This window comes from Schistosoma haematobium, chromosome 4 (assembly GCF_000699445.3).
Source record: "Schistosoma haematobium chromosome 4, whole genome shotgun sequence".
Taxonomy (NCBI): domain Eukaryota; kingdom Metazoa; phylum Platyhelminthes; class Trematoda; order Strigeidida; family Schistosomatidae; genus Schistosoma; species Schistosoma haematobium.
The window spans coordinates 43,003,752-43,026,253 of NC_067199.1; the positions used below are offsets into that span (position 1 = coordinate 43,003,752).

The 22,502-nt window shown below is 35.3% G+C and overlaps 1 protein-coding gene across 1 annotated transcript in view; it reads left to right on the forward strand.

Moving 5' to 3' along the window:
• The window catches only part of MS3_00008137 (uncharacterized protein), an 83,558-nt gene extending 72,101 nt beyond the window's left edge, over nt 1-11,457 (forward strand). The window contains exons 9-10 of the mRNA XM_051216490.1: nt 2,259-2,765; nt 6,286-11,457. Of these exons, the coding sequence (XP_051067081.1) occupies nt 2,259-2,765; nt 6,286-6,368 (590 nt within the window). The 3' untranslated portion in view covers nt 6,369-11,457. The remainder of the gene's footprint in view (nt 1-2,258; nt 2,766-6,285) is intronic.
• The last annotated feature ends 11,045 nt before the right edge of the window (nt 11,458-22,502 follow it).

The window sequence follows — 22,502 nt, forward strand, 5'->3', positions numbered from 1 at the left end:
TACATTAGATGTTTCTGTTAACAACCAAATCAAATAATTGTTGCCATTATTTGTCATGAATAATTAAGTTTAGTTAACTGAATTTATGACTTATTTTCATTTAAACACATAAACATTGGTACAAGGAGGCACCAAACAGATATGCACGACATAAATCATTTGATTTATGTAAGGGCTGGGATACTTTCTGGGTGCTCAAACGGAAGCAGTTGGTTTTCTTAGGGGGCCACATTCGGAGTCTTTGACCTAATCCACAAGGCAGTAGAGCAACGTCTGGAGACGCAGTCCCATGGTGGCCAGTGACCAACGATTAGTTCATACTCCATTTGTTCCTTCAGGATACTGGAGTCCATATACACCATTGATTTAAAATTAGGGTTTTCCAACTCCCCTAGGTGGATCCTCCATATCGACCAAGGCGATAAAAGCCCTGGACATTCACTTTTCGTCCTCTCAATTTCGTAAACAACACCCCTGCCATGAGAAAACAGTGAGTAGAACTTCCCTGCCAGTGGTTGTATGCACGTGGCCATGTGAGAGCATTTGGAGAGAGAGCTGATTCTCCCCACTCTCTTACCAAGGCATTTGGGGGCATTTAACTGAATAGAGTAAACTACAGGGAAGGAAATATTGAAGTCACCACATTCAAAATCTTTGATGTCAATTAACTAATTTTTAAATATTAATTAGAACTAAAGATCCTCACAAGAAGCAGTAGTAATCATAAAACTTCATATTATCTCCTACTGATGAGTATGAACAACCAGACTCAGGGATTTATGTCTTTTAGATACAATTGTTCAGTAAATAACACTGTATAGTTAGTTACGAAGTGACCTAATCATACAGCTACCTCTTGAAGACCAAATTTTGTCATATACTAACTAAACAATGAGAAGCTTACATAAAGTACTGATTTATTATTTAGGATGAAGTTTTGGTCGAAAGAAAGAATTTTTTCGAAAATTAAGTATTCTTCTTGAATATTCTGTCAAGATAGTTGATTATTCATAGACAACGTAAGATCTGGTAGAAAATTGTCCATAGTTTTAAGTTGAAACAATTCATACCATGTAGCAAGACGATCAGAGGAGACAATAATATCAAATGTATCCGTAAGAGTCTGTACTTTCTAGTTCTTGACGTTTGTTGATCCGTATCATCATGGGTGATAGAAACTTACAAACACATACGAATAAAATTGATACCTGTTGCACCAACCGTTGACTTGCTCGACTCATTAGCTTAGTGGATAACGTGTTAGAACTTGAAATGAAAACAATTGGATTAAAGTCCTAATCTGAACACCAACACCGGGATGCAACTACACTAGATGCCAAGTTTCGAACGGGACGAAGAGAGAATTCTGGATTCCACTGCTATTCACTATCCAGCTTTAATAAAAGTAGTGATTGTAGTATAAGGCCAAATGTAGGAAGGGTATTTCAAAAGGGGCGAATGGAAATAAAGAACAAGCAGTAAGGAATTGTTGTGATTCGCTGTGTCCAATAATGATACTGGCGTGCAATTTTCCTATATACCTATATGCCTTAGAAAATTAAGCCACCGGCGATGTATATTTTCTTCCCTAGAAATTCAAGCTACTTTTTGACTAATCACATGTGCTTAGCATTTGACTGGTTTCTGATACACCCGGTTTATAACTTTTTCCTCTTAAATAATAGGTCTGGCTTCTCAGAGTCAGCTGAATATAGTGGAATACAGGCGCATCATAAATGACATTAAACTCAAGATTTTAAAAAAAGATCACTGATGTATCCAAGTCCAATATTGTAATTGTCATAGATTACAAATATCTTACGATTTTCAACTTGATATTCTACAACTAATGACATAGTTCAAACTGATAATCAATAATTCCAAGAACTGATACCATATATTGGTTTCCCAACCATTAACTTTGTTTCAACTTAATCCTAAGTCAGTCAGTCTTATACATTGGGTTAGATATGGTAAATGCTTCCCCTATGTAAGGCAACTGATTTCTACATTATCATACCTCTCTTAAGCTATACACTTCATCCTAGCATTGTTCACCTAATGGTTCCATTACATGAGAGAAATGTTTTGAATATCTACCAACTTTCTATGTCTTTCTGTTTTAGGGGCCATGTTTATATGTACTATACTTGTATAAGTTAGCTAAAAATTATCAGAACATTGAACAACTTCATTAGTTCGTAGTATATAAGTAAATCGAATAAACACTTTTTTTAATCGTATATGTTTTTTCTAAGGTTCAAAACACAGTTTAATAATCAGTACAAAACGTCGAACACTAAGTGGTTTAACTGGTACCCACCCATCAAAACATCGTTCCAGTTCAATGAATACTTTATGGTTCGGTGATCATCCTGTACCGTCGGAACATACAATCTCGCCAGCTACACCAGTTAGATTATCAAATATACAAATACAAGCTCAAGCAGAACTTGAACGTCGACACAGATCATCTTCACATGGACATAGTTTAGATAGAAAATCTATATATAGCACAGGAATGACAGAAAGTCATTTGTCCAAAGGTTTAAGTGATTATCATCAAGGTTATGAAGGAATTGGTTATGCATATGATAATCGAGGAAGATTAATACATGGTGGTGCATGTTTACCTGAACGTTCAGCTAGTCGTAAACGTCGATTATTAGATGGTCATGAAAGTTTATCAAGAGTATGGATACCACAAAGTGGTGAACACTATCCAATTAAACAAATATCTGATAAGACACCTAGTTCGCTAATGAGTAAGTTCTTATTTCCGGTATATATATATATATATATTCATAACATGCTTAACATAGAAATTAGCTTAAGGTTAGTGTCGATTAACATTCGATACTTATTACTTGGTAAAGCAGTAACTCTTAGGAAATGTAGAATTTGACACATATACACATAGATTCAAGTTACCACGCCACATTAGCACAGCGAAATGAAATTATCAAGACGAATACTAGAATAGTAGAAATAGTAATGGTATCAGTATTTGGTGTAAACAATGACTAGAGAAAAAGAATGACTTCACAGAATAAAATCTCTAGGGTAATTTTAAAGCTCGAAATCTAAGAGAAGAAAAAAGTGAATACATCTGTATTATTAAGACATATTCTGGGTCGTGTCATCCAACATCTCCAACTATTAGTGAGCTGCACCAACCAACATGGCTCTATCTCACAGTCAATGACTTCATAGACCTATTCCTATATCATTAAGCTTTGCAAATCAAGGTCGTTGATCCCTTGGCATACATAATACATGTCCCAACCATCTTTTAGATAACAGACAATTGTTTCATCATTGTATCAGTCGAATTTCTGGTGATTAGTTTATTATTCGAGTCAAGAGTAAAAGTGATGAAATTAGTGGTTAAGTCAAAGTTGAAAAATATGGACTTTGTAAGTTTAAATCATCGAGACTGTAAGATGTTCACAGTTTAAATCACAAACTGATCTCACTTAGATCATTATAGAAACCTGGGACTACTGAACAGATGTTTCATCCTAGCATAAAGCTCATCAGTAATGCACATTCACAATCCTACCATGAGCAATCGAACCCAGGATCATCGATCTCACATGTGAACAATTAACTTATAGAACACTGACTCATAATCCAACAGTTTGTGTGTCTGACTTCAATTGATTCATGATAATGCTCAATTCTGATCCATTAGTTGATGAGGATAATTGTTTCACACTTGATATGGTTTAACTCCAGTGGTCACAGCTTCTAACTTACGAGTAAATAAGTGTAATTATCTTGTAATCTTCAGTGATTATGTACTATCTCTTGTGTTTTTTGTCATTTCGGATTCCCTGTCCGGGTGATTTTTGATGAACTGAATATACGAAAATCATCTATACAATAATTTTTTTAGCAAAGAAGTTAAAATTGAAAAAATTCTAAATGAAAACCATCTCAAAGTTACTGACATTTGTCTAGAGAGAGAATAAGAAAGACCGAATAATAGTTAGTTCTATGAGTACTAGATTGAATTGAAATGATAGAAGAAGAAATGAACAATAATATGTGATATGATGATTCATTTCAAGAAATATAACTTCTATGGACATCCAAGATAGTTTCATTAGTGGTATTGAAGGTAAGGCAAGTTTAGTGCTACAAGTTGAAGGAATTTTGGAAGTGATAGAATTTATATAAAATGAAAATTGATGTCCTCAGTTTGCGTAGTTATTGGACAGTAAACGTATATTTATGTATTAGAATGCATAGTTGACATATACATTCAGAATCAATTATATTCATAATCTTCTCTTATTTCAAAGTACTTTTCTTAGTTTCTTTTCAATATTTCAATGATTGTCGTAACTTTAACAGATGAATTGATTATAACTTGTGGTCTTGTGCCCTATCAATATATATATATATATATATATATATATATATATATATAGAGAGAGAGAGAGAGAGAGAGAGAGCAGTAATTTATCGACCAGACCAATAACATATAAAACAAGTACGAGCAGCCTAGAGTCCTTATCGGTCCTGCTTCCTGCCTAGCTCTGACTATTACGTCCAGAACACCAATCTCAACCTCTGTGATATGAATAATTTATTTCAAACATAATAGGTTTATATACCAACCAGACAGATCACACTGTACCATAAAATAGGAAACGACATTTGTACAAGATCTAACCCAAAGTGGCTGTGAATGTGGGAGATAGTAATTGAGAGACGAGGCATAACTCAAGAATGGTATAATAGCAGTTTATAATAGTTCATAGGTCCATAGGAACACGAATATGAATAGTTTATTTACTTAACGATTATACAATAAAAATAAATCAGTTTGGGGGTTGTGGGATTGTTAAGTTTTTGTTTGAAATCACGAGTCAATTGAAGCTAGACCACCATGGAAAACCTGGAAGCACTGGACGGCCGTTTTGTCCTAGTATGGGACACCTCAACACCCCGCACCCCGCGAGATTCGAACCCAAAACCTATCAGTCTCGCGCCAGGCGCTTAATATATGTATAATATTATTCCACAAATGGATCCAAATAGTTACTATTCAATATTATCGTCAGGATATAACAGAACTTTTGTTTTAACTGAAGTTGAATTTTTTTCTCCATACTAATTCTCATTACATAATCGATCAAAGATTGTTAAACTATTCACTGTTTTATAACTATGAAACCCTATGTACACCATTAGTGTACAATCAAGGTTCTCCAGTCCCACTTTGATGAATTCTTCATGTCTACCAAATCCATTTAATTACCGGATATCATCTCATATCCTTTCACTTTTTCGGAACACTCCCCATAAGACAATATGAATCGAAATGTTTCAAGGAATAATTTTCATTGATGGTACTACACAGTCTGTAAATTCCTCCTGGACACTTTATCCTGTTTTTTTTAATCATTAACTAATCAGCTTAAATCAACTAATCATTTGTTCATCATAATTTTAGATTGTTTAAAAATGTATAGAAATAGTTATGCTTCTTTGATTTAATAATGTTTCACAGTTTCAAATCGGATATTATCATCTGAGGTTCTTTTAGCTTAGTGAGACATAAGGTATGGTGAAGATATAAATTTTGTTTATTGTTTCCAGTTGATTGTTACCAGTATAAATCCGTTCTTATTATCCTACAAATGTACCCAGGACGAGACGGCTGTCTACTGCTTCCAGGTTTTCAATGGTGATCTAGCTTAGATTGACACATGAATTCAACTATTCTCATTATTATCAGAAGGGGTTTTGTGGAGATTTTAGTAATTTCAATAGTCAATTGAAGCTAGACCACCATAGGAAACCTGTAAGCGCTAGACGGCCGTTTCGCCCTATTATGGAACTCCTCAACAGTGCGCATCCACGATCCCCCGCGAGATTCAAACCCAGGACCTATCAGTCTCACTTGTGAGCGCTTAACCATTAGACCACTCAGCCGGCCGACATCCAATTGTGTTAATGTTTAACTTCAACCAATCATTATCTTGCAAATGTACCCAGTTATGTGATATATAATTTCAATTTGATATCTCATGTTCATTATGTTAAACAATGTTCTGAAATCTATGTCATATCATTTAATAGCTCAAAAGAGTCTTATAGAAGGACTAGACGATCGTCTACTGCTTCCAGGTTTTCAATGGTGATCTAGCTTAGATTGACTCATGAATTCAACTATTAAAATTACTACAATCTCTACAAATTCCCATTGTGATCAGAATAAATAGTTTTTTTTCTGTCCTTTTGATAATTTTTATAAAATTGATTGTCATATAGATCGTGATGAACGGCAAGCACAATTGGATAATTCAGCGATGGCATTTGCTTTACGGGATTTTAATGCGCCTAAAATTCGGTGAGCTCAAACAATATAACAGTAATATTCACATTACATCTATAATATTATCTATCTGTCTATCTATCTATCTATCTATCTATCTATCTAGACAGAAACGGGTTTCGAATAAATCACATCGGAATCATGATGATGATAATGCTAATATTAATAGTAATAATAATAATAATGATAATAATAATAATAATATTAAACATGTAACCCATCGTACCGCTATACGCAACAAATCAGATAGCATTAAGAAACATCAATGCAGACCATCCATTCTCAATTGTTGTATGCGATAGTCTTACATTTCTTTGCTTATATCATCATGATCATTATTTATCTGATTGGCAATGTTTTAATTAACCCTGATTATAATTGATTTATTTTATTCATTATTATTATTATTATATTTTCTTATGATTCCATTTATTTTTTAATTGAGTAAACTAATTTCTATACCTGCATAGTGATTAATCTTAATCTATGGCTGTGACCTTTCATGAAAAGTTTTGGCTTGTGTTCAGTTTTTTTTCAAATCTTAGTTACATCCACAAGTTTGTGTGTGTGTGTGTGTGTTTATGTTACCCAAGCACTTAAACTATCAACACAAAAACAGAACACATATCAGTCCAGTTTAATTTTTTCCTTTTTTTTAATGTTTTTAACCAAGAAATATGAATAATTTGTTTGTTTATTATTTTGTTTTTATTTACACCGTTTTCAATCAGTATATTCCCTGATTGCTGTGAATATTACCGAATAACAAAAGCAGTTTTTTGACTTTTATTTTTTTTACTACTGATTATAGTAATATCAGTAGTAATATTAGTTCTCAGAGATTTTATACTCGTGTATGTGCGTGAATCAAAACATATTTCTAGATTCTATGTCCATAGTATCATGGTTTCCTAACATACTATAAGGTTGGTTGTATTAGAAGAGGGTTTTATGGGGTGTTCTCTCACTACAACGCTACTTGGGTTGCTTAAAATGGAGTAGATAAAGTGTGATTTGAAGTTGTAATATATCATTCGAAAGTCGAGTAAGTTAACCGCTAAACTATTGGCTCTGTCACTCTGATGATTATTAAATTGACAATTGAGAGTTGTGAGAATCCACGACCCCACCTGCCGAGATTCGAACACAGGACCTACTGGTTTTGCACGCGAACGCCTAATCTCTAGACCAGCCAACGGTGTTGATGTCTAACATGAACTAATCCACGAAATTGAGCCACACATTCATCATTGTCATCAGTGAGTTACTATCTCACAATAGACCCGGTTGAACTCCACCGGTCACTGCTTCTCACTAGAACTCCAGGAAAAACCTCTTGAAGCCAGTTACTAGTGAGCATATATTGATTAATATCAGAAGGGATTTTGTGGATATTATAGTAATTTCAATGGTTAAAATCATGAGTCAAGTGAAGTTAGATCAACATGAAAAACTTGGAAGTACTGTTTGACGGCAGCTTCGTCCTATTGTAGGACTCCTCAGTAGTGTACACTCACGATATTTGTCTGTTATTTTCATGAGTAGTATAATATTTGTCGTGTAAAATGTGTAGATGATTGGAAGAACGATAGAAAAATTAGAAAACAGACAAAAACAAAACAGCAACACTGTATGAGTGAATCTCTGAGTCAGTAATTATTTAAAGTAATCTAACACCATGTGTTAAAAAATCAATAATTTTGTTCCGTGAACTTATATTTCAATACAATATAAACTGTTTCAAACCGTATATGTTTGTACTTAAAGGGCGGGACTATAATTTATGGACGAACCAATCACGTATAAGATAACAGGTCTCGGATTTCGGCGCGAAATTCACTCATCCATTTGGCTAAATAGAGTTTTGGCACTACAGCTGATGCCAGTTTTGTAATGAAAACCCTAAATCTAATTTTTGACCTTAATCATCAACTGTAAATCATAATTCTGATTCTTCACACTGGTTTATAACCCTCATTTGATCCTGGTCAAATACATAAACTGGTATGTGGTAAGGGAATATAACAGTAGCATTAATAATAGCACACATATCTAAGACTCCTGGAAAAAAACTGTTTCCCTGCTGCTTACGCCTGCTGCTCCTCGTGGAGCACAACCTTCTGGTTAACATCTTTTTATTAAGATTGTGTTTTACGGTATTGGGTTATTGACCTTATGCTCAACCCTCCTCCTTTACCCGGGCTTGGGACCGACAATAACCCTAGAAGAGTTACAGGCAGAGTAAAAAACCATTACTGTCCCATAAATTTGAAAACACTTTATTCTACAGTACACCTTGTATGTAAGGTAAGCAGTAAAGAGCCCATAAATAATTTGCTCATAAAAACATATTACTCCATTAAATTTATTTTGTGATGCTAATTATCGTCATACTGTCTTGATGAGTGTTAGGTAGTTTGAGGTAGGTGGCAGGAAACTGTGATTGTTTTAGGCTCCATGATAGTTGGTATTGGTTAAAAAGGTTTGGTCGCAAATTTGAAGAAAACCAATGCTACTTATAGCATTTGAACCAACGTCACATTGCCTCATAGTCTGAATATGAATATTAGTATTAATAATAGTAGTAGTAGTAGTGTGCTGTATGCTACTGGTGTTGACACGTATAAGCAGTTTGTATCACCATTTGAAAGTGGAATGACTGGCATCAGAAGGTTGACAAAATCGAAGAGAAGAATGGTTGATATGGGAATGAAGGAACAACAAAGTCTGAGACAATTGATGGATATTTTGCAAATGAAGTATTTACTGTATAGTTCTAAAAGTTTACTAAGAGATTCTGTAATTTTGTATCCCCATACATATGGTTGTCCCAACTTGTATTCTCGTTCATTACAGCAGTAGTAGTAGTAACAGTAGTACAGGAAGATCCACGACTTAAATATGGTCATAAAAGTAATTTATTTAAAATTATTGTTTGATTTGCGTCTGTTATGAGTCACCCGTGCTTCTGGCTTACGGGCTGGGACGCATCGAATAGCTAGCTAATTGGTCTACGGTCACAAGTCTTTGTTCCGTTCGCATACTATGTGAACTCGTAATAGCTTCAAACCTAGCAAATATGCAAAAAGGCAGTAAGCAGTTTATTGCTTATTAGAGCCGGTTATTTATAAGTTTTATATATAGAAATTTGAATTCTAAACAACGGTACATTGAATATATATGTTTCTGTGTTGATTTGACATTATCATGTTATTTAGATAGATTCCACCTCAAGGGAAAGAGGAGAGGATACTTTTAAAACTCTATGGATATTTACTATTTTATTTTTAAGTGAAAACTGTTGAATGTAAAATAGAATTTTAATAGTTGAATTCATGAGTCTATCTAAGCTAGACTACCATTGAAAAACCTGGTAACAATGGACAACCGTTTCATCCCAGTATGGGACTCCTCAGCAGTGCCCATTCATCGATTCATGATCTCACTCAAAAACTCAACAACCTATGCTATCATGTGCTCACTAGTGACTAGCTTTGATAGGTCATTCTCGGAGTTCTAATGAGAAGCCGTGACCAGTGGCAATTAGTTACTGAAGACAATGGAAGATGATTGTGCAACTTCGTGGATTGGTTAAAGTTAGACATTAACACCGTTGGATGTCGGCCCAGTGGTGTTTACAGGGTAAGCATTCGTGTGCGTGACTGAAGTTCCTGAGTTTGAATCCCGCGTGAGGGATTGTGAATGCACACTGGTGAGGAGTCTCACACGAAGACGAAATGACCGTCCAGTGCTTCCAGGTTTTCCATGGTGGGTCTAGCTTCAATCGATTCATGATCTCAACTATTGAAATTACTATAATATCCACAAAAAACCCCTTCTGATACTAATCAATATATGCTCACTAGTAACTGGCTTCAAGAACTAGTTCTTGGAGTTCTAGTGAGAAGTAGTGATCAGTGGAATTCAACTGGGTCTGTTGTGAGATAGTAACCCACTGATGACAATGGTGGATGTGTGGCTCAATTTCTTGGATTAGTTGAAGTTAGACATTAACATAGTTGGACGCCGGCTCAGTGGTCTAGTTGGTTAAGCGCCTGACACGGGACTGATAGGCTCTGGGTTCGGATCCCGCGAGGCGGGATCGTGGACGCACGTTGATGAGGGGTCTCACAATGGGACAAAACGGCCGTGCAGTGCTTCTAGGTTCTCCATGGTGGTCTAGCTTTAACTGACTCATGATCTCAACTGTTGAAAGTCTAACAATCACCAATTTGTCTTAGATTGACTCATGAACTCAACTATTAAAATTGCTACAATCTACACAAATCCCAATTCTGCTAAAATATAATTGTCACATTTGTTAAGTTGGTGAATATGACAAACCACATTGTAATCAATTAAGCGTTTTGCACAGCAACTTGAATTCATTTCAAATATTCATACAAATAGCTCGTTTTCCTATCCTTTCATAGACATTAACCGGGAACAACTTGCTGAGTATAATCGAAATGAAATACTTATTCCTTTGTTTCATTTAATTCAATCTAATACAAATATCATTATTAATAACAAAACATTTTAATAGCGTTTCATAACTTCTTAACTTGTTATGACAGCTTATACAACACTAATTCTCTTTATGTTCTCATCTATTGATGATTTCATTTTAGTTATTTAACACTTTTTATTCGTAGTGTAGAGGTGTTCTGTAGATTGTTAAATTTAGCATTTCATATGGCATGGTGATTGCAGTTAGTCATCTATTGAAAACCAAGAAGTTAAAGACAAATATCTCATCATAACATACAAATCTTCCATTATAAGAATCTACGATCACATGGGGATCAAACTCAAGATCTCCGTGTCTCGGATCAGTGATTATGAACAGCCCTCATCAGTTGAGATTGGTGATATTTGTTTCACGTCCTATATAGTTTAGCTCCACTGACCTCACCTTCTCACTGGAACTAACCAAAGTCAAACCCTAATGTGAAACCATAAACATTTATTAATTTTGAAAGTCTTTTGACGATTATATATTTTCAAAAAGGGTTTTGTGGATATTATAGTAATTTCAATAGTTAATCGTTCGAGCGCGAGACTGATAGATCCTGGGTTCGGATCTCGAGAGGCGGAATCATGGGTGTGCACTGCTGAGGAGTCCCATAATAGGGCGAAACGGTCGTCCTGTGCTTCCAGATTTTCAATGTTGGTCTAGCTTCATTTGACTCATGATCTCAACTATTGAGGTTATATATTTCTCGATTTAACTTTTCTCTCCTATTTTGAATTTGTCCAGCTAGATTAAAAGGATTAAAAGTGTGTAGGAAACTTAACTATAAAGGACTGGATGAATGTATACAAAATTTGTCTATATACATTTTGTATTCAACTGGTTCCGTTGAGACTATTGTGGGTAATTACTTTGACCGTCTTGTATGTACACTTTGCAATTATGCGTGATTTGTTCAAGTTTCCACTACATATTATCCCTCTTTCCTCTTAGGCAAATCTTCCTTTTTGAAATGCACTTGGTTTTGGTTGGTGATTTCATCATAAACTGACATCTATGAATAGAACTATAAAGTCTCAGGATGAACTTGATAGCCCTTTTAATCCTAATGTTGGACTCTTTAATAATGTCCACACACTTAGCATCTTATATGTAATTGATTTATGAATATTCAGGTTTCGTGGAGGACACAAACACATTTAGATAACTGAGTTCGTTAATAGTGGTACAAAAGTTTAGCTTCGGTTAATTGTCGATATAGTATTCCTATAGGTTACATTTCACTTCAACTTTTAAAAAAATCTAACGAAGATCTGTTCACTTTAAATTGATATCGTTCAGTGGAATAGTTAGTGAAACTCTTAGTTGAACACAGTTACTAATCAATATATCTACTTGAATTATTCTCCATAGAACCGTAAATTTAATGGCGAATAAGTTCAAAAGAAGAATTTTCTAAAGTATCAGTTAGAAATTGTGACTTATCAAGTATACGATGTTGAAGATGTTAGAGGATGATCGTTTCAATATATCATGAATTGATCGACGTAGAAAATAATGATTGCAAGATACCAATGTAGTGGTCTAAAACCACTACGCTCTACTTGAAACCTGAATGTTCCGGAACCGATTATGTAAACAGGTTGTGGCTTTGAGTTATTAAATTAGTTTTGAACTAAGACAGAAATAGCCGTCTAGTGCTCAGCAGTTTTCAATGACTTTTCACCATGCGCTTATTAGTAATTAACTTTATTAAATGTTCCCCAAGAGTTCTAGTGTGAATGTATAGGACGTGAAATAAATATCACCAGTCTCAATGGACAAGAACTGTTCATAATCACTAATTAACCAGAGTTAGAAATATAGATCACCGAATAACAACTTCCTAATGGTCTAAAGATCAAGAAACTGATCCGAGACACGGAGATCTTGAGTTTGATCCCCATGTGATCGTAGATTCTTATAATGGAAGATTTGTATGTTAGGATGAGATATTTGTCTCTACCTTCTTGGTTTTCAATATTTATATCTAATATCAGTTACTATGTGATACAAAATCACAAGTTTTTCATCAAATCGGTGTCATTCTGCAAAAAAGGACGTTTATCTTCAGACAATTATTTTCGTACTAATTGTATTTTCTCATATATAAATCTCTCAAATGTCACTATGAAACTATCTATTCGTCTCTTCAGTAACAATATTGATCAATCTCTTACATCATTATCAACTAGTCTCATTTTTCTAAAGAAAAACTGCTTTTATGTAATAACTTGAAAACCTCTATATAGACGGGGTGGTGTGGTGTGTGTGTGTGTGGGGGGGTAGTGATTATCATGTTATCCATACTAGACTGATATCTTGTTTCATAATTTCTTAAAGTGAATTTCTTCCACCTATCCATGATTACTTTTCTCATTTGCAGTTATTGTAACAAATTCATTGGATTTAGTTGATATGTAGGTTGGAATCATTACTGACTTTATTGTTTCTGACCTTTCTGCTTTTGTTTTCTCTCTTCAAATAACGATTGTGTAATAATAATGATAATGATACAAATGAATGAAATTTTGTTTGAGACATTCCATGTGTTTTACTTTTTAAGTAGTATATTATGAAGCTTAGTTTTTAAGTTTCCCTATATATACATATTAAAGTTACCTAAGATATTACTGATAAAGTTTTTTTTTGTTTTTCTTTTTTACTGATATTCAAGACTGAATATGACTAGTGTGCAGATTAAGACCTTGACTCTATGGGTTGACTGGCTTAACCTTGAAGCTATTTTGTTTAAGTTCGAAGTGAGACCAACGGCTTGAAGTAGAGAAATGAAAACTATTCTGTTACCTGACAAGTACGCGAGTGAGAGAAGACAAGTCAACTGGAACAGTACACGATTGATTCCTAATTTCGGTTCACACAACGATTTCGTTCCGATTCAGATTAGTGCAATAAAGATATATGAATAAATAGATGACTAACATGACTCCAAACAATTAGGAAACTACAAATATATTGAAAACTGGGTATTAAGGTAGAAAAATAGAGTACTAAAGTGCCCCTTCCAGCCAAACAAGTTAGTAAAGCCTAGTAGGCCCTTTCGGAGAGAAACAGGCCACATCGAAGCATGGCATAACTACCGGAGCTAGAATAGCTGTTTTTGCAATCGGTTGGAGTTTTCCCCGTAGGGAACAACCCCGTACATTCCATGCACCACTTGTATGAATGTTTTGTCGTTTTTCGATCCAGGAGTAATTGTGCCGGAATTCTTTATGGATTTCGTAATCAGTTTGTGAGTATCGGTCGAGTGGGTGATTAGCTCGATCTCTACCACCCGGGTTACCGATCACGTTAGTTCATGGGATTGAGTCCCACTATCCAGGAGGCACCATGAGGACATATGAGTTGGGCTTTGCCTCCTAGAGTACTAAAGGTTATATTTGAATTACAATGCACCTCAAAAGCAGTTATTATCAAGATAAGATTGTGACAATAGAGAGACATACACATGTTTTGGTAATGAACAATAACATCGGACATAATACGAAAGGGTTTCAATGCAACATTTATGATGCTTGTATTACTTAGGTCTTAAGCCTTTTTCCACGGCCTTCGGAAAATGTTTCTAGCATTTTAGTCGATTTCCCTAACAATTGATTCTTTATACGAAGTGTAAGAATCATCTTAACATGATTGTCATATGTTATAGAGTTTAATTGACATACCTAGATGCATTCTGTTCTAGCCTGGTATTTCTGCTCTGACCTTGTTACTTGAAGAAGCGTAATCAATCAACCAATCAATCAATCCATTTCATCAAAGTATTAATTGAACACGTGAAAATCTCCCACGATGCTTCATAAACAATTGAGACAAATTTTCAACCAGTTCTTTTAGGAAAGAACGGTAATGTTCACTTCACTTACTTACTTACTTAGGCCTGTTACCCCCAATGTAGCATAGGCCACCGACCAGCATTCTCCAACCCAGTCTGTCCTGGACCTTTCTTTCTAGTTCTATACAATCGTTCTTCATTCTTCTCATTTCTGTTCTCATTTCTCGGAGTAATATGTACTTTGGTTTCCCGCTTCTCCTTTGGCCTTGAAGATTCCAAGTGTGGGGTTGCTTCGTAACGCAGTTGGGTGCTTTCCTCATTGTGTGTCCTATCCATTTCCAGTGCTTGTTGTTTATTTGTTCCTCCACTGGAATCTGGCTTGCTCTCTCCTATAGTAGGTTGTTGCTGATAGTGTCTGGTCAACGGATCCGAAGTACTTTGTGTTGGCAACTTTTAATAAACACTTGTATTTTCTGGATGATGGCTTTCGTAGTACAGTAGAACTGTCTTGACATTTGTATTGACCTTGGTGTTGGTTGACAATTGTCTTGAGTCCCAGATGTCCTTCAGTTGTAAATATGCTGCTCTTGCTTTGCCGATCTGCGCCTTCACATCTGCATCGGATCCACCGTGTTCATCGACGATGCTGCCCAGATATGTAAAGGTTTTTATATCGTCCATAGCTTCTCCATCAAGTGTGATTCGATTGGTGTATGTTGTGTTGTACCGAATAATGTTGCTTTTTTCTTTGCGTATCTTGAGACCTACTGCTGCTGCTGCTACATTGGTCGTCTTCTCCTAAATTTGTTGTTGCATGTACGATAGGAGAGCCAGATCATTTGCGAAGTCTAGATCATCCAGCTATATCCTAGCTGTTCACTGTATCCCATGCTTCTCCTCACGTGTTGACGTCTTTATAATCCAGTCTATCACTAGGAGAAAGAGAAAGAATGAGCGTAAGCAACCTCGCCTGAATGTTCACTTCACACTTTACACAATATATGAATTTTGCAGAAAAATCTAAAAGTCACATTCTCGATTCTGATTGGATAACCCTTATATTATCTTTTTACCTAAGTCTTGTCTTTATATAGGGATTGGATAAAATTACAACTTAAGTCAATCTTCAATTATTTTGATAAGATTACAGCATACATGATAAGTAAACAGATTGAGATAATTCTATAAAATCTTATTTGTCATACTGTAGTGAACGAGAACACAATCGGGTACAATCGAATGTATTTAGATACAAAATTACAGAATCTCTTATTAAAATCCTAGAACTATACAGTAAATACTTCATTTTCAAAATGTTAATCAATCGTCTCAGACTCCATTGTTCATACGTTTCATTCTCTGTTCTCATTCTCATCTCCTCGATCTTCTTAACCTTCTGCCGCCAGTCATTCCACTTTCAAATGGTGATACATACTACTTATATCTGTCGACACACACTAAAATACGTTCAAAACAAAATTGAAATATCGTTTTGAGGATTCTTTAAATTTTTATAGGGCTGTTATAAAGTTGTTAAAACATTACTGTTGTAGACTAATCATGTAAAGAGTGAGTTTGTTATTAACCGATGACATTCATTAGATTTTAATTATCATGAGAAACAGTCGAAGTCTGGTAACATAGAACATTGAATTACAATTTACAGGTAGAAAAGTAACGTATTCCATACGAAACCTGAAGGTTCAAGTTATGACGAAACAATTGAAGAGAATCAAACTACAACGTCAACTAATCTCCATCAACTGTCCAACTAATTTTCATTCCATTGTATTTTGTTAGACTCCCAGTCTTATCACCTTTGCTATTGTAGTCTTTGAGTGATTATACTGAAAGTTTTCATAAAAAGCGTTAGCATATTGCCTTTTTCGATTCTGTTGGAGGTTACTATCTAGCGGGAAACAATAAAATATGGTAAGAACTGTTAACTAGTAACCAATCATATAGATTTACATTTAAACCTGTATATAACTGTGTTGAGGTTTTGAAGGTGTTGCATTCTCTAAACTGGACAACTCAATTATCCAGCTTTCATCGGTGACTTTTCGAAACAGGTTCAATAACACCTATATCGATTGAAAGTGAGTTAACCTATGGACCCAGAATAAATCTGAAAATTCTATGAAAAGGCTAAGAAAACTTTAAATGTGATTCATTGATTAGAATAAAGTGATAAGCTAATGAGTGCAGACAAACACATCCGTCTACATCAAATGCAAATGATGTGTCTTGTACATAAATCTCATTTCACTTTGATTTACTTATAAACTACTTTGCATTATAAGCAAAGATGGATAGTGGCTAGCAGTGGAATCCAGGACGCGCGTTTCGTCCTGTTTGGGACTCGTCAGCTGCATGTACCTGCATCTCAGAGTTGATGTTCACTCTGGGACTCGAACTCAGTACCGTTCGCTTCAAACGCCATCGCGTTACTCACTTAGCTACTGAGTCCTGATAGCCAGCTGACGAGTCCCAAACAGGACGAAACGCGCGTCCTGGATTCCAATGCTAGCCACTATCCATCTTTGCTTATAACGCTTGTAAATTAAGGCAATATCGAGGCATACGCACAGTATGCACATATGCCAATAACAGACTGATCAATTTCAGTCCAAAAACATCAATGGGAAGATTCAAATAAAACAATATCAAGTGAATTAAACTTTGCATTATGTTTTGAAATACCCTGGTTTTAGCTTCAACGTGATTCTTAATTTTGAGTCAGATAGCGGAGCCAACTGTATCATGTGATCAAAAGTCGTTATTTTTAAGCCTGTTGAGCTACTGCTCAATTTGGTATTTAGTTCTCCTGATCTGATCATCTATTACTGGGTACTTGATGCTCCATACAACTTGACCAATTCATCCAATCGGCTGTACAAAATGCATGTACGTTCTCAGTATATTCAATAGTTTGTATCTAGTCTTATTATTCCAGGAGTTCACACTTGAGAGTTAATGTTAGCTTGCAAAAAATTACAAACTACCCACCTTAGTTATAAGTTATTTACTACCTTATCGAATCAATCCTCTGTAGATTGGCTTCCCTATTCACCCAAATACCTTCAGATGAAAAGAATCTTCTTCAATAATTCACCTTCTCCTGCCAAATTTCATAACCATGTATAGACTCATATCGATCGTAGATGCGCACTACTGGTGAGTTTCATAATAAAACGAGACGGCCGTCCAGTGCTTCCAAGTTTTCAATGGTGGTCTAGCTTAGGTCGACTTGTGAGTTCAACTGTAAAAGATCATATAGACCTACCAATTAATGTAAATGCCAGTCTACAGGTTATATTTTTTACGGGTTCTCTTTAGAGAAGTAAATGTAGCAGATTCAAGAATGCCTATGACTTGAACGAATACAATGCGACTATTAAAGTTGTTAGGGACGCAGAGGAATATACCAATCATTATCATGTTAAGTCTAATGATGTCCTTGGACTCTAAATGGGCATCTCCTATTGGCCATTATTTATTTCACTCGTTAAATATTGTACAGATGTTGTTTTCTATTTTTATGGTACGATGTGGTCTGTTTGGTTGGTATATAAACAGAGTATGTTTGAAATATAACGATTCATATCTCAAAGGCTGTGACTTGCATTCTGGACTCAACTGACTGCGCTAGACAGGGAAGCGGGACCAATCAGGGCACTAGGTCGTTCACTACGTGTTTTCCGTGTCACTGTAATCGATCGATAAAACGCTGCGCATCTAACCTGCAGTCTACCCGTTACAACAAAAGTAAGTGATGTGTTCAATATTTGGAACACATCTGTCTTATCCTACAGTTCATTCTCCTTGAAAATCTAAGTAAGGTAAGAACAGTAGTTATTCCAGAAGACAGTAAGAGATATAACTGCTAACTCAATAATTCATGGTGACAAATATTAGAATTTTTTGTAACCCTTTTGTTTGAATTCAACAATCATAAGTTTCTCCCTCCTCTTTTTCATAATCATTACCAGTACACTATTTTGCCTTCTTTCCTATTCATCCTGGTAATTAAACTTCACTGTATTGATGTTATATGGTGACTTGCACTAATGCACATTCCTTTCAGCATGCACATTGTTTATGACTGATTGATTGACTGAGGAGAAATAGACAGATTAACACAACATAGATTCTTCACTAAAGTGACATTAACACAGTAATCAGTGAATCAAAAAGTTATTTTAAATTATCAACATAATTCACGAAATTGAGCGACACATCCACCATCGTCATCCGTGAGTTACTATCCCACAATAGACCCGTTTGAACTCCACTGTTCACTGCTTCTCACTAGAACTCCAGGATATACATCTTAAAGCCAGTCACTAGTGAGCATATGTTGATTAGTATCAGAAGGGGTTTTGTGAAGATTGTAGTAATTTCAATAGTTGAGATCATGAGTCAATTGAAGCTAGATCACCATGGAAAACCTGGAAGCACTCCACGACCCCGCCTAGCAAGATTCAAACCCAGGACCTATCAGTCTTGTTAATTTGAAAAACACATTATACAATGGTAATTAGCAAGGTGTATAGAATGTAAAAGTAAGTGAAGTTAAGATTTAAATTTGCTACAGGGCAGAAGTGACAGTCCTAGAAGGTTTTCAAAATAATTTTCATTATCTAATGTAGTAGAAGATTCAAAAGATTCATAAAGAAGAGACATGTGAACTAAACTCACTATATTGTCATTATGAATAATTGAATAATAAAATTGAGAAGAGATGTCAAAATCATTTGGTTACCAGGGGGTTCCAAAGGATTATCCAACGAGTTTCTGTGAGTAGAAAGCTTAAGCTCAAGCTTTCTAATTGCTAAGGTTTCCGTAAATTTTATTAATCCAGAGTTGGATTGTCTGTTGTGCTATCGAGCCACGAAGACTATTTCATCATCATCATCATCATCGAATGAATGGGTTCTTTGAAACATGTTCAAAAAAACGTGAAGATGCCCATTTTTCAAATTATTTTCTTACAAGCCAACCTATCAGCTTGTATGTAACTGGAGAGGATACATCGAAACACAATAAATTCATCTTATTTTGAGGTAGATAATCTAGAAATTCTTCCAAGTAATTAATCATCATACGTTTTAAATTTTGATATCCTATCCTATGAAACGCGTACATTGAACGTTTTTGTAAGAGACTTATTTTACTACTTTATATTAGTAAGTAGTTAACCTCTGATTCAGGAAATATTTTCGTGATTCATGACATTCAATACTGTGAATGGATCATGTTACTACTGAGCGGATGCCAAGTGATAATGAAAAGAGATCTACAAAAATAATATACGACAGAGCATGCTTTAATTATTGTGTTTAGTTTGACAATGAGATATTTGCCAATCATTATAGCCTACGAAACACAGTTTTACAAGTTTTAAAGAACCATCTGTCCTAAGGTTTAGAAACCTAAAATGGGTTAATGCATTTTTGTATTGGTTGTTTGAATCTTCTTATTGATGTTTAGGACTGCAACTGATCAGTCTTTTATTGGTATATGTGCATCGTGTGTGGATTACCTCGACATTACTTCCGTAGTGAACATAAATTCTGGGATGCAGGTACATCCATTTGACGAGTCCTAAAAAGGACGAAACGAGCGTCCTGGATTTCACTGCTAGCCACCATCTATCTCTGTGTTTCGATATTCGATTTTTGAAAGCAAACAGCAACGACAGTGAAATTCCATCTGGTGAATTATAGAAGTGAACCTCATTCCAGTAGATTTGATCTGAGGAGCCTGGTTAGGAAGTAAAACAAAATGTGACGTATAGGCCTAGGTGCGCGAATATGTTGGTGATAATGAAATTAAGACAATTAAATAATTGATAAAGTGAAAATGATGTTCGAAGTGTCACTTAAACTTCAGTGGTGGAACTATAGTTTATGGACGACATTATAGCGACGCTAGACTGACCTTAAGAGTATCCACCTAATAACTAGGACTAAAAGAGGGTTATAAACCAGTGTGAGGAATTAGAAGTATGATTTATAACTGATGGTTAGGGTTAGGAATTAGAGTTCTGGTTTTCATCACGGATCGACATCAGCTATAATGACAATACTCTATCAAACCAAATGGATGAGTGAATTTTGCGGCAAAATCCGAGACCTGTTATCTTATATCTGATTGGCTCGTTCGTAAATCATAGTCACGCCGTATATTCACATAATGAATCGGTAATTAGAACCCAAACTGAGTGTTACAAAGTTAAAAATCTGAAAAAAAGGTGTTAAGTTATTTTGATTTGTTTTCAAATTGATGATTTCAATGCTTGGATACAATTGCCCAGTTGTCCTGGAACTATAATTCATGGTAATTAGCATCTGTCAATAGTAGTTTATCTGTAATCCAGTGGGAATCGTTGCTTCCCTATGGAATCTGAATTGAGTTGTATAACTTTACAGTTAAATACACCAATATTAGGTTTATTTAAGTTATATGAATCATTAGGAAACTAGTCAGAATAAAAATGGTCCAATGATTTAGCTATCTTAGCCGGGTCAACCCAAGTGTATCATTCACGGACTAAATTTTTAGATAATTGAAATGGATATGTTGTACTAAAATAAAATTGTTTAAATAATAGACGTGACCTATTTAGCTTGAATTTAATTTAACAATAAATACCACCATAATTCTGACTGGTAAATTTATTCATTCAAAATGGAACAGTATGGTAAGCCCCCAAATACCCTGATACAACCGAGAGTGGGGAGAGTCAGCTCTACCTCTCCTAAAGCTCTCACATGACCATACGTATACAGTCACTGACTGGGAAGTCCTACTCACTGCCTTCTCACGGAGGGGCTGTTGTTTACGAAATTGAGAGGAAGGAAAGTGAATGTCCGTCGGTTTAACCACCTTGGTGGATATGGAGGATCCAATTGGGGTTGTTGGAAACCCTTGATTCCAAACTGATGGTGTACATTAGCTTCAGTACATACACGTAAACTGGCAAATATAATTGGAAGAAAATTGAGGTAGGAACTTATCCACCTTATTTGTCTTGGTAAGTTATTTGTTTGACATAAGGAGGCTAGTTTAGAATGGCTTTTTAATGACAGTAGGATATTCCATTCTTGCTTCTCTATAAATACCAATAAAAGTTTATGGGAAACCATTATCTCATAGAGATTTTTCAAATACGGTTAATTCACCTTCGATTTTCTATCATAAATATGACTTCTGTAGACGACTGAGTGCTATAATCGAAACTTGCATACTGGGCTCAGAAAATTATGCAACAAGAAAAGGAACTTATAGTTGGAGCAATCAGATAGCGAAAACTGAAGTCATCGGTTTTAATGTCTACTAAGCATGCACATTGGTATTAAATAATAATAACCGTAATTGTAAGTATCAATGTCAAGGTTGAACTTGTTAGTTTCAAATAAATTGATTCTAAGTGGTTGGAGTCAATCGATCGGATACTCGATGGTATTCACTCTATTTATCTGAACACATAAATATTGGTACAAAGGAGCACCGAATACATATGAGCCACACAAATCACTTGATTTGTGTGTTGGCTGTGATACTTCCCTAGTGCCCAAACCGAAGCAGACGGTTTTCTTAGAGGGCCATTCCCGAAGCCTTCGACCTAAAGATGTAATCCACAAAACAGGGAGCAATGTTAGGATATGCAATCCTATGGTAGCCTGTAAAAAACTATTGGTACCTACGCCATATGTTTCCTCAGGATTCTGGAGCCTATGTGCACCATTGATTTGGAATCAAGGGCTTCCAACAACCCTCCATATCCATCAACGCGGTTAAAGCGACGGGAATTCACTTTTCATCCTCTCAATTTCGTA